Source organism: Xenopus tropicalis, chromosome 1 (genome assembly GCF_000004195.4).
Source record: "Xenopus tropicalis strain Nigerian chromosome 1, UCB_Xtro_10.0, whole genome shotgun sequence".
Lineage (NCBI taxonomy): Eukaryota > Metazoa > Chordata > Amphibia > Anura > Pipidae > Xenopus > Xenopus tropicalis.
The window spans coordinates 155,559,052-155,573,098 of NC_030677.2; the positions used below are offsets into that span (position 1 = coordinate 155,559,052).

At 39.4% G+C, this 14,047-nt stretch overlaps 2 protein-coding genes across 4 annotated transcripts in view; one reads left to right on the forward strand and one right to left on the reverse strand.

Moving 5' to 3' along the window:
- The window catches only part of LOC100495295, a 33,459-nt gene extending 25,722 nt beyond the window's left edge, over positions 1–7,737 (forward strand). Inside the window, exons 3-7 of the mRNA XM_002931903.5 lie at positions 2,750–2,804; positions 3,197–3,299; positions 3,930–4,072; positions 5,385–5,627; positions 6,638–7,737. Of these exons, the coding sequence (XP_002931949.2) occupies positions 2,750–2,804; positions 3,197–3,299; positions 3,930–4,072; positions 5,385–5,627; positions 6,638–7,345 (1,252 nt within the window). The 3' untranslated portion in view covers positions 7,346–7,737. The remainder of the gene's footprint in view (positions 1–2,749; positions 2,805–3,196; positions 3,300–3,929; positions 4,073–5,384; positions 5,628–6,637) is intronic.
- A 2,506-nt stretch (positions 7,738–10,243) lies between these two features.
- The window catches only part of chfr (checkpoint with forkhead and ring finger domains, E3 ubiquitin protein ligase), a 30,796-nt gene continuing 26,992 nt past the window's right edge, over positions 10,244–14,047 (reverse strand). For all 3 annotated transcript variants that reach the window (XM_012958542.3, NM_204047.1, XM_012958547.3), the window contains 1 exon segment: positions 10,244–13,156. In XM_012958542.3, coding sequence (XP_012813996.1) covers positions 13,114–13,156 — 43 coding nt within the window. In that variant the 3' untranslated portion in view covers positions 10,244–13,113.

The window sequence follows — 14,047 nt, forward strand, 5'->3', positions numbered from 1 at the left end:
TTAAAAATTATTTCCTTTTTCTCTGTAATAATAAAACAGTACCTTGTACTTGATTCCAACTAAGATATAATTAATCCTTATTGGAGCCAAAACAATCCTATTGGGTTTATTTAACTCTTAAATGATTTTTAACAGACTTAAGTTATGGAGATCCAAATTGCAGAAAGATCCCTTATCCGAAAAACCCCAGGTCCTGAGCATTCTGGATAATGGGTTCCATACCTGTACTAGTAAAAATGTATTTATGTGACCATAAATGCGCATCACATCTCCAGACTAACTGTAACCTAGAATATTAGTCTCACTCCTTATCAATGTCTCATCATACAGATTGTTGTATAAAATGCCCGCACTAGATGAATAAAAATTTGATTTTTAGTCATACCATATGGCCATAGAGTATTTAAGCTTTCTCTATGGCCTTTTGTTATGACTATAAATCTTCTTTTTATTCCTCCAGTGCAAGTACTTTATGAAGCAATGAAAATGACTGAAAAGGAATTAATATTCTCTGCTATTGCCTCTGTGAATGTGGTCAAATTAGCAGCACTTAACTAAATGTGCATTTAAATTTGTATGCAGGCTTGGTCATTTCTTGTTATATGTTTCCTTTATAATCTCGCGGCAGAAATAATGTCTTGCTAAGGGTCATATGAGGCAAGCAGTGAGTTATCCTTTATAAAGACCCATTATCGAGGCCACTAGCAATTGACTACTTCTTGTTCTTACAAAGCAGATCATTATTGTGGGCCACCATGTAGGAACAGATAGTTCACAGTTCATTTTGCCAATAAGTGTTACTTCCCTGGCTCATCGTTCTGCCGCAGGGAGGTAATGGGCTCTATTCCTTGTTTACTGTGTCGTGTCTGAAAGGTTTGCTTGTTATGTAGCCAGGGATTCTGTGTTTGCTACTATGTTTTCAATTTAAATGAATGCCCTTCTTCATCCCTTCTGGGCATACGCTCTGACACCAGGGGAAACAAGAAATGCAATTTCCAAAATTTGCAACTGTTTATTTTCCAGAAAGAATATATGAAAATAGTCATGTCTATCTGAATGGTTCAAAGTATGTATTTTCGCCAAAGTTTGATTTGTTGATATTATCTTTTCTGTCCCTCTTGTGTCAGTGACCAGGGCTGGATCTTGGTGCCCAAGGCAAGAATGTGAGTCACAGGCCTTCTACATTACTATGCCTACATTGTACCAAGCCATTGACATTTGCCCACTCCAGTTGTGACCTAATCACATGCCTCTGCTGCCTACCCCCAGTTCTGATCTGACCAGTAACATGGGCAAGTGTATTAGAAAACCAAAAATGAAATCAATCAAGGATCATTTTCCAGTATCAAAGCTGGATCATAACCTTGCTAAACTATATGAAGAATATAAACATCCCACTCTTCAGACATATCAATTCTTTGCCTTACAAAATGCTTACAAAATGACATACAGTACATACAGTTGGCTTCTAAAGTCTATGTACATCAATGCTAAAGCAATTAAAAAGTCAGACAGGGTGTCTAATTTATTTGTGCATGAAAGTAATAATTTATGATTGATATATTTCAGCTTTTATTTAATGAATCTGATTCCCTGTAAATAAAAGTTTACGTACACTTTGTAATATTTGCTAGAATTTTTTTTTACCTATTCCTTCAGACAGAACCAGTGAAAGTCATTCAGTTTTGTGGGCCTTCTTGCTCTGATTCAGGTCTGGGCACTGTGAAGGCCAATCCAATACTTTCAATACTTACAGTATGATGCTTTGCACCAATCACTTTTCCAGTAAAACACCACAACGCCACAACAGCATGATCCATTTCCTTCACCAGTGTCTTTATTGTTCTGGGGCTCAGGGGAACCTTGCAAAGTTCATTCATCCCTGGGTGTTAAGTTGAGCCTCCTTTCTGTATGATGCAGTGTATGTGTAGCTCCAGGCAGGGACTTAACTATAGAGGAAGCAGATCCTGTGGTTGCAGAGTTCAATATATCTTGGTAGAACAGGTCAAATTACTAATATTTTGGAGGTCCTTAATTGAATTTACTGTGAGGCCCAGTAACATCCACTGGCCAAAGATCTTTCTGTTTTCATATAATTGTTTGTACAGATGCTCATTGGACCTTCAGCTTCTTAGAAAAATTGTTCCCAAAGAGGAACCTGCCTGTGCAAAAATCCCTGCAGCAAATCTTCACCTTTAAAAAAACCACTATACCATCAGATGTTATTGATTCATACAGCAAAATACATATGCTGACATTGTTTCAGGCATCTGTTAAACAGGCTATAAAAATAAACAAAGAGGCCCCCATTTTACTGGTTACACTTCCACTATTATGACACGCTCCCTTGGTGTGAAAAGCAAATATGATGGTGTAGTGGCTTTTTAATCTTTTCTAACCATCACAGGGAGGGCACAGGGGTTAAAACTGTTTTGGGCTCTGTCATTTCTGAACATCTGTTATGTAATACACCAAGACCCCATCTATAAAGGGCATCCGAGCACATGTGGTTTGCTGAGGGTGTCCAAGAGCTGGCATATGTTTTTGTGGTTAGCAGGATGTTTATGTTTGGATTGGAGTTCTAGTTGACGATTGCATGATGAATTCTTGCATAAGCACTTGCAGAAAATTCCCTTACAAGTTTGATTTGAAAGCTTTGACTATATGTTTTTGTGATATTAAAGTCTGCCAAGTCACAAAAAATGTATGTAGCTATAATTGTCTTTGTGTCATATCTTTGAATTTGTAGGCAAAAAATGTGTCCCAAAAGAAATCCAGAACCTGAACAGTCAACGCAACAGTCTGTAAGTAAGCTTCATATTCTCACATATGTTTGCAGAGCTTTTATGGCTGATATTATGGCATTAAGAAGTTCCAGTTAATTAGTTATAAAGTAACAGTAATGCTGAGTATATTAATTATAGGAGTCATTAGCAAATCCTGTGGGAACACAATGACAATAAATAGAAGGGAACAAAATAGAAGTACAGTAATTTAATATGACAATAAAATTCTACCCCTTCCTGGCCAGTCAGCAGCCACCTAACTCACTTTACCACTGCCAAAGACACCACACACACATCACAAGTATTTGGAGCAGTACATTCATCTACTGTACACGTTTCACTTCTTGTATTGTATCCATTCCCTTCTCCCACACCCTGCAGCAATTTGTTCATTAGTGTTATTTTCTCAGAGTGGAAGCCAAAATGCAGCACTGGAAGCCAGCGAGCTTCAGTTGGTTGTACCCGGTGAAGCTATTAAGCAAAGGGAACTGGATGTGGCCAGTTCTGAAGAAGGTAAGGATGGAATAGAGAATCTTGCATAACTGGTGTATGGGGGTACTCTAAAATGCTCTGTTACTATGTTTACGCTATGACCCAGACCCGGCAAAGGTAATAACTCCCAGCAATACCCATTAGGCACTGTGATGGACTCTGTATCCTCAGGTGGGCCCTCGTTTAATATGGAGGAAGGGTTACCACACCAATCTGTGCACACAACATTAAATTCACTCTCTCAAAAACTGTTGAACGATTTATTGAACCATTTTATACAATATCAATGCCAATCTCACATATATCTTCCATATCTCAAATCATGAGGTAGTACAGCCTGCCTTCTGGTGACCAATCTCCAGGGCAAGCCCACAAAGGTAAATTGCTCCAAGACCTAACTAGTCTTGAGCCTATCTGCTTGGGTCCCAATAATGGCAGCAGTAGCACAGCAGGAAACTAGCCCAATTAATCTCCTCGCTGGAGCTTTGAACTGCTCACTAACTCCTCCTGAACTTCTCTTTCACTCCTAGAGTAACTATGACAAAATCTGACCTGACACTTGCTTCACCTATACTGGGCCTATGTGGGGGGTGTGAGGGAGGGCACAGTGTCTGAACATGTAGAGCTGATGCCATATCTCTCCCTTTACAGCTGCAGATACCTCTCACCAGACCCTGCAGGTGGATCCCTCATCTTCTGCTGCCACGGTGACTGATTCCCACAGTGACGAGGTTTTTGTTATTTCATCCAGCAGCAACACTCACCATTTCACTTTTAGCAGCTTCCCATTACAGGTGAGGCCCTGCAGGGGTTCTCTCTGTGGGTTTAAAGAATATTTGTTATTATTAAAAATTATGCTGTAAAATGTTCTATACATATTGATCCTACGTAGTCATTACATGCACAATATATACATGAGAGGAAGAAGGGCAAAAATAGCTGGTACTCTAATATACATGTTTGCAGGGGCTACAAGGTAAATTAGTACAACAATTTCCCTAGGAAGATATATGTCCTCTTTATTTTGATCCCATTGATTAGGCTTCCTTATTTAAGAGCTTTCCCATCAAGTCAGTAATTCCAATTTTTATCCTTCAGTAATAAGTAAGGGGAACTAAAGCCCAGAAGTAATTTTGTGTGCAATAAGCCCAGCAATGCTATGTGCCTTTTCCCTTCCCACGGTGAAGTCATAGTTTATCGATCTGGTAAGCCTGGATCTTGGAGCATGTCAGGTGTGTGCCACACATGCACAGCATGAAGTTAGGGCTGCACTACGAGCTCTATCTTAGGGCCCTGTGGGACAATTGGTCTCCTGTGCTTTATCTCTTTAGCATGGGCAAAAAATACGGCCAAAGTTTCTTTCCCACAGACGATTTGTGTATAATTTTTATGCAAATAAATATCCTTTGTTGTGAATTACATTTAAATAGTTTAAGCCATCAGAAAAATAGTGGTAAAATAATAACCTTTTGCAGGCCTGGACTTGGAGCCAAAACAGTCCCTGGCATTTCAAGTACACAGAGGCCCAAACAGCCCCCACCAGCCCAATAAATAGTGACTGTCTATGGCATCTTATAGCAGCCCCTCTGGTGTTTGCCACAATCCACAGATTGCCAGTCCACGACTGGCCTCTTGTTTGTACAGGTGTATCCTTTATAAATACAGGTTATTAATCAGTATGACTCTAATTTTAAGGAAATAGTCAGACACATCATCTAAATATACAATTTTTATAAAAATATACTTTACTAGTAGTATATGCTACTAAGTAATCCTAAATTGATAGTTGCCACTGAAAGTACCCCCTGGGATCAAACGATTCAGTGTGCTCACACACAAACCAAGGGCACACATACATGTTAGATAAAGCTCTATCTATTAATTGGCTGATGGGACCTTTTACCCGCACTTCTTCCTGTTACAGACATTATTTACTGATATATGCAAACATGGTAGGATTCTTTTAATAGGTATATTTTATGATATATATTAAGTATTTTTTTCTGAAGGTATAGTTTTCCTTTTAGAATAAGATTGCAGATTATTAGAGGAAAGCTGCATGTTCCTTCTTTTCAAGAGTCTTGAAGGCCACTGTCTAATTTTCAGGAGAGGAGCCTGAGAAGGAGCGTGACTAGCCCAGCCTCTGTATCTGACTGGTTGAACCCAGATTACACAAGTGTGGATTTAGGGGAAGAGGATAACAGAAGTGAAAATAAGGAGACCGGTCCAACCAGACACAGGACCTGGAGTGTTCGCACATTTAACAGCCTGCTGCCTCCCATAACCCAGCTTCAAATGAAATGGCGTGCACGAACATCCAGCGGTTCCTTTACCAAACTAGTGGATAGTGTGAGTATTTCATGTACAATATACAACTCTAGACATTCCAGAACTTGATTCATGGAGCATACTGCATGTATCTCCTTCAATGCATCTATAATCATGGCAAGTTTTTGGTTTTTTTTTAATGGATTTGACTTATAAATTCAATTTTCTATTCACTAGGGTATAGTACCATGTGCACTCATGGTACCTGTTGTATCAGGTATGTGATTACTGTCATGGGGGTGCCTATAACATTTGGGAACCCCCAATAATTGTACATCAAAAACAAAATGTTGAATTTGGCTGTCTGTATGACTTTAAGCCTAATGTCACACGGGGAGATTTAGTCGCTGTGATTTTTAAACAATAAGTCGCTCATCTTTTCCTAACAGCGATTACTAGAGATTTCCACAACGGAGCGATTCTATTTCCCACAAGTCTAGGTGTCATATTCCCCACGCACAATTAGAAATTACATTCAGTGCAACGGGGAAATTGCAGCAACTTCCCACTCAGTGGGTTTTACTTTTAGCGATTCCAATAGTTTTGAATGACAATGTTTCTTTGTAAAATCGCTCGAAAAAAAGGTCTCATAGCGATTCGGAACATTAAGCGATTTGAAGTAGTATCGTTGGTTTAGGTACTGGCGATTTATATTCTTCTCTATGTACAGACAAACCAAGCGACTTGTCGCTGGAACTCATTTTTTAAAAAAATCGCAGCGACTAATTCTCCCCGTGGGACATTAGCCTAAGGGGTTGGATTTTATTTGGTTTAGGATTCGACCAAATGATGCATAAAGAATTTGGATTGAGCTGAATTCCACACCAAAGCAGGATTGAATACATCCCTTTATATGAATAAAAACAAATGGTAAATAAAGCTCTGCAAAATAAACTTTGTTTCTATGTTTCACTGAATATTTAGAGAAGCAGGAACTGATCAGAAATGCTACTTAACATATGTTTTAGCTAATAATTATGGACTTGGTGCATCCCTAACACTAACATTTTTGTTGTTTTTGTTATGTTTAGGGTGTTAAAGTAACTCCAAAATCTCCACCTCAGGAAAATTCTAGAAGAGCTTGCTCTGCAGCACAGATGGACGGCACTACTAGTCGGCTGTATTCTGAGTCCTCTGTCAGCAATGCTTCCTATCCTCTGACCCGGTCTGCGCAGCTTGAGCGTAAACTTCCATCTTGTAATCTCAAGAGATCACGGCCCTCTATTGGGCCTCTTAATGATTCTTCTGACTGTCTTCACTCCAGCACCTTCAGAAACCCCTGCATTTGGGACAATAACAACCTGTATCAAAAATCAGCTCTGGAATTTTCTACCTTATGCAGAAGTGCCACCACAAACGGCATTAGATCTAAGGAGCTCACTGTAGATCTGGACATGCCCAAGACTGTTTTTGCCATTTGTGAGGAGGCAGATGATAAACAGCCATTGGTATTAGATGACCAATTAAGTCCAAGTCGAGACTGTTTGCCACCTGAGAATGAAGTCAAATCTATTACATGTACAGTAGATGTTCACTCTTTCGAACCCACAGAGTCCCTTCATGAATTCAGTTCTCGTATAAATTCTGCTGATTGTTCCACGAATCTATATACAGAGGAGATTCCAGGTTTTAACTCATTCATGAATCAGAACATTCCATGTGTTGCAAACGCTGCCAAACAAGAGTCTGTGCTAGATGCCAACTCTGTCTTACCACAGGTAGGTTTAGCTGCAGAATGACTGCCTTTGGAACCCTGGATGTCTATATAAGAACCAACCTTCAATTCATTTGAACTTTGATACAGGGCTTAAATGAAATTCCTTACCACTATTCTTGGTCAAGATTGATTTAAACTCCTATTACCTGCCCCGGTTCACGTGTTTCAGACAGTTGTGCCAAATAACACATGAGGAGTAACTACCACCTTGGCTAGGAGTGCACAGATTTACTTCCACTTTTGGGTCCACTGGTTTGTACCGATTGACTTCCACTTCTAAAAAAAAGTGATAATGTGTGTAAAGCAGGACAGTTCTATGTGATGGTGTTTTGCTAAATGTTTTTCACTGTTGCTGCAAAATATCAAAAAGAATTGTAAACGATTGAGATCACATTAAAACACCTATTTAAGTGATTTGCTTTGCCATTGGTTGATGTAGAACGAAGACATCATCAGTATTACAGCATCATCATATCTACAATTTAATGGAATGAACAGGCAGATCCCCTGGGCAAGCCTTGTAAGCCACATTCAGTAGTTATGAGCAGTGCATCTGCTTTTCTTTCTAGGTACACTATCTTCAGTAGTATATACCCTGCTGCTTCCCCCGTCGAGTGATAAGTCTTACTGCAGTCCTTCAATGAGGGAAGGTGCTTTTACCACCATATTCAACTCCATTCAATAAAGGGAACCCACGCCTTACTGAAGCAAACATTGTATTGGTTGCTATAGGTTACTGCTCCTGAGCAGACTTAGGGGCCGATTCATTAAAACACGAGTTTGAATCCCGAATGGGAAAAATTCGGATTGGATACGATAATTTCAGAACAGAGCAAATATCACGAAAATACTTATGAAAAAATTGTATTAGTCACGATAAAATTGTATTGGTGATCCGAAAGTCACGTAATTTTCGTACCGAACGATTGTAAACAGCGGCAGAACCTTTCCGAATTTTTCGCACAAGCGTACGAAAGTCGTGCAGACGTACGAAAAAGTCACGCAAGCACGAAATAATCGGTGAAAATACGCTCGGAGCATTTGAATGAACGCTCCGAGCGTTCGTGTCTTAATAAATCTCCCCCTTAGTGTCTTTTATTTTTCTATTTGCGCCCCCTTAATAATGGGACTCCGGTTTTTAAAACTTTCTATTTTATTGTTCAGTTTAAGTTTAATAGAAAAAGGAGTATGGAAATTATAGCAATAACTTGTTTAAAAATTAGCTAATCAGACATCGGAAATTATTAAACAGTATTGTTAGCTTACTATTTCTTCAGGTTTCACTACTTTCTGGTCTTTTTAATGAAAGATAGTGGATGAATGGTGCTCCTGTGTGACAAACAATATAAAAGGCCCAAGGCCACAGTTTTGCCGACTTCCTGCTTCATTTATTTCCCTTGGGGAAAACCTCGCGTGTGTGCCTTAGTTTTACATGTTGTGTAACACGTTGGCTGGGAATTCCAAATATAAGAAACAGAGAAATGTTAGCAACGGTAAAAGGCAGTTCTAAAGTGCTAAGGAAGGGGAGGGGCATACAACAATACAGCATTATATTAGATGTGAAACATATTTAAAACTACACAATGGAGAATCCTGTAACTGAGAAGCCATATGTCTAACAGTACAGCTCCGTTACAAAGTCTCCTGGACATAAATGCGAAATGCTTTATTTTCCAGCATTCCAAGTATGCTCAGCACAAGCCCCATTGAAATCACAAGAAACTTACATGAGTACCAGAAAGCAATTTTTGTGCCTGCATTTGGGAATTGTTAATAACTTTTTCAAGAAATATAATTTTTTTTTTTTCTGCAGAACTACACTGCTATATACAATATTACACTTTGTTTTCTGGCTAAAGCTGGATATCCCTTTAAATGGTTCCATTACTCCAGGCCATACCACCAATTTTACTACATTACCTCCTACCTTCTATATTCTGAATGTGTGCTATGTGTACCCCATGGTATGCCAGAACCTGCCAAGGAACTCTATCAAAATCTTCTTTTTTTTTTATTATACCAGCAGCCGATCCTGATCATATCACCTGCCCCATATGTTCCTGCTTCTCAACAGAAGGTGCAAAATTGGCAACATTTCAGCTTCTTTGTGGGCACACAATCAAGTTCTGTTCTGCATGAGTTTAAACATTGTTGTAACTGAGCACACCACCACTGGAATTACTACAATTTTTTTCCTATGGTATATTTAAAGCATTTGTGTAATAACCTAGGCAGTAGGAATACAGTGTATTTTGTAGCCACTTATTAGTACATTATTTATGGTTGTGTTTTTGACGCATTTCTGCCTTCGGGTGGTAAAAACTGCCATGTCCCATTCATTCCCTTGAACAGGAAAGGTGCCAGCTCTGGTACTAGTGAAACTCAGCCTGGAAGTGCTCACTAACACTGAAATGTGCCAGCAGCAAAGCACTCAATAATGTGGAGGTTTCAGGTGGTTCTAATATGAGAAGTATACCTTCCACCCCCATCTGCCTTATACTCAAGCATTTCCTTCTCTCTGCTTCTGTGCCACCTTAATAAACTCTTCCCAACTGCAAAACTGCCTTTGCTTTAACAGGCTGCTGTGTTAGAGTTGGATTTATTGATTGACAGAGAGCACCAGTGCTAGAGCATTTGTAAACAAGTGGCCTGTTTGCGAGTAGCAATCTGGCTGAAGTCCAATGCTCTTACACTAGCAGCGGCCAGATGACTGGCAGCAATCCCTTGAACTCTGGCAGCTCCTTATTAAATGTGTGCCTACGACACAGCATTGTGAGTATCCTGAAGAAACACTGACAATACTCACAGTGGCTTGACATACCCAATACATTTACAGTTGTGGTCACATGTTTCTTTATGAAAAACATTTACCGGTAACTAAGCACAACCAGTTTTATAAATCTTCAACACAAACACAAAGTGACTGCTTAAAAGAATTTATTTTGCTGCAAGCACAAGTTATAAAAAGAGGAAGAACATTCTTAGTTACAGTTATGGCCGATACCATGCTCGGAATATGAAAGAAAAGGTCCTGTAAACCATAGTTCATTTCTTATGTTTGCTGCTAATCTGCTTCCGCTAAAGGGAAATGCAAGGTAAGCATGGCCTGTAGAGGACGTAGTGCTGGCCTATGTAAGAGAAGAAGGCTTGCTAAAGATAACATAATTGTAAGTGCTGTTGTGGTACAGACTGCACATTTACACCCCTTTAGGCATCACTGATTTGAGCCTCAGTATAGTGCAATATGTGCACCTTTGTTGGCACATCTAGTGCAAGGAAGCCCTATACTTATTGCCTGCCTTGAGTGCAGTGCATTGTGCATCAGTGACGATGCTCAGGTAAGGTTTGTACAAGTGGATGCCATTAATGTGGTGCCAATTACACAGAAACCAACACATGTGCCATTACCTAAGCAGGATACCACTGCACGTGTGAGACAGAGAAATACAAATATATTGTCAGATTTGTTATTATAAATGTTTGCCCTTTATTGTATGACTTTTAATTCATTTGTTATTCTTTTAACCACTTCTCACCTGTTATACTTCTATAATATTAACCGAAGTTCAAGAAATGCACTGAAAATGACTGCACCCCTAGAAAACACATGCCATTGCAACACTATATAACCTCAGAATGATAAGGGATGTTACCCAATAAACTACTAGGGCAAAACAGGGTCTGGGTAACATTATTAAACCTGAAACAACAGAGTGCTCCACCATCCTGTACAACCAATTGTTTGCACTCCAATTACAAGTTTATTTTATAGGGTAATTGAATCAATCTTTAGTGTAGCCCAACATATTCTGCAGTGCTCTACAGAGATAGATTTAATTTATCAGTCCTTGTCTTCGACCAAGGTCCCTATCACATGTATTCACTATGGTAACTGAGCAGGGTAATCTGCCTGTATGTTTTGGTAATGGGAGGAAACCTAAGGGTAAGGTCACACAGGCCTCACCCTCACAAATGCCAAGTCTTGCGTTAGTTGGAGGATATTGGCTGGTTGTGCCTGCACCCAGGCAGATTCAATCCTTTAGGGTGCAGGCCCATGGTATGTACATATTGTCAGCCTGTGTGCCCTTACCCTAAGCATGGGGAGTCCATACTGGTTGAAATCGAACCTTGGAACATGGCACTGCCAGGCAGCTAACAACTGTACCTTTTATTCTTAGAGTTGTAGTTTACCCTTGCTCTGCTGGAGTGCCAAACAGTCCAACAGGCTATTGAGCATAAATAGTCATATATTGGCCAAGTAACACATACAGCAATGTCATGATAAGTTGTAGCCACTGGAAAGTACAAACATCATGTTAAATTATACAGAACATTATGGGCCAGCGATGATTGTTACAACATATTAGAACCTTTATACTTAGTCACAGCCACCATCCTGGGGACCCACAACAAAGTGCACAAAAAAGGATATGTTACAATATGGATGTGATGTGCCCAGATATGAGCAGTCAGGGGTCACACGCAATGTTGCCTATCACTGTACTGCAGCATTCCCCATACATGTTACATACTTTCTACATGAATACTAGCAGCAATCATTCTAACTCTTTCCACCACCACACACAGCTGGATGTGTGTATTACATACTATAGCTGCATGTTTAATGGGCTTATTTATCAATTTTCCAGTTAGTGAATTCAAGTTTGTTTTTCTAGATTGAAAAAACTCACATATCGAATGCTCGCTTTTTTATTATTAAAGAAAATACCTCAGGTTTGAGGTTCGAATACCTCAGGTTTTTCGATTTTACAAACTCAAAACAATCGAGTTTGCAAATACTTTGCCTTTGCCTCGGACAACTCCCACGGACTTCTATAGAAACTCGCAAGTTTTAAAATGGCAAATTTTTACATTTGAGTTTTTGTTTTTTTTTACCTTAATAAATACTAGACATTCAAGTTTTTGAACCATAATTTGAATTTTAGTTTTTTTTTTTTTACTAAATCTTTCACTGAGTGTCATTCTAAGTGTGAATGTGATAGAAGCAGCACCTCTTTCATTGCTTCCATTCAGTCAGCAGCCTGTCGGGTATCCAAATGATACTCTGTATTTTACAGTAAGTCTCTGGAGAAAGTTATGTGAGCAATAGCTGTCCAGCTATGGGCATGTGCGAACAAGCCATTTGAAGGAATAGGATGCATTTAGACTACTTTGGGTCTAAGCTAGAACAGACATGAAAAAAAAGAAAACTGCCAGGCAGTGTGGCTTAGGCTTTAGTACATGGGGCTGCTGCTGACATAGGCACAACATTAAAGGAAGATGTTTCTTCACTGGTAAATATATATATATAAAGTAGAAACACATTACTAATTAAAAAAGTCCAAAAAAATCATATCAAACAGTTTATATTTTGCCCATCACACATATACAGACAACTGGCAATGGGCTACAGTTACTCCAATGAGAGCTGATAAAAATGGGCCTAATGTCATACACTTTGCATAGCCCGATGCAACTGTGGAATAAGCACATCTGGTGCCCTCTATATTTAACACAAGCTGCAGCTTATAAAACAGAAATGTGACGCTTACACATTAATTTGGGCAGACGTGAGAGCTATGGAGGTGAAAGACAAGTAAAGGCCCACTATATAACAAAGTTATTAGAACGGAGGGTTATAATGTATACGTTGAGGTCACGGACATCGTGATGAGCAGGGTAGTCTCTCTATGACTTTAGAGAGAAGGCTAAAACACAGTCCCAAGGGAAAGTTTCTTTGTTTTGATCCCACTTTAAAGAGGCGCAAGATAGTTCAAGCATTGCCAGTTATCAGTTCTTGAAGCGGGTTTGTTCACATATGTGATTGAATTTCCTGAAAGATAAAGATACCAGAAAATGTGCAGCAGTTAATATACTAGAAACCATGGGTCCCACAAACAAAATGGTTTGGTCATTATAGAAGACCCGTCTTGCATGCGTGCTATTTTCTGTTACATAGTAGCACCAAAGCATCGTGGAAGGTACCATACACATTGTAAATACAAGGTACTGAAGAGGGAATCAATGCAAAAGGAATGGTGAAATATTTTCTTAAAGCAGATCTAAAATCTACCAACTACCCCAGGACCCTTCCAAAGGCTGCCTGCCTTCCAAACCACACCAACTTGCAGTTGCAGAACTGTATCTATCTTTATATTGGACCCTGGTGGGAGATGGCACCTGCCAATGGCACTGCACATTTATTAGCCTGGTACATAGACTTATGCAGTTCTGCAGCTCCTGGGTGGTTTGGGAGAGGGGAGGCCTTTGGAGGGGGCCTGTGATTGCAGGTAGGCTTATTCTCCTTTTAAATGTATTTGCCATTCTCCAAAGATGATCAGCTCTGCACACACTAGAAAATATTTAAATGAAATACAGAGCTCTAGTAACGCAGGACAAGCTGCATTTTTACTCCTTGTGTGTTATTGCATTTTCTAAAGGCTATGGCACAATAGTGAGCTTATTATCATGTGGATAATTAATAGCTCTGCAGGCAGGATGGCAATAAACTTGAAATGTCTTCTTATGGATTATAATAACAATCAACATTTCCCTAACTTGTATATGTGCTAACAGTGCCATACAACTGCCAACAAAATCAGCAGGGAGTAATTATGAGCATTGTCACCTTCATGCAGAGCAACAACATGCCCAGAACAAAGGCGTGTGCAACAGTCCCCAAATTCCAATAGTTCATCTGTATCAATGTAATAACCCATGGGAA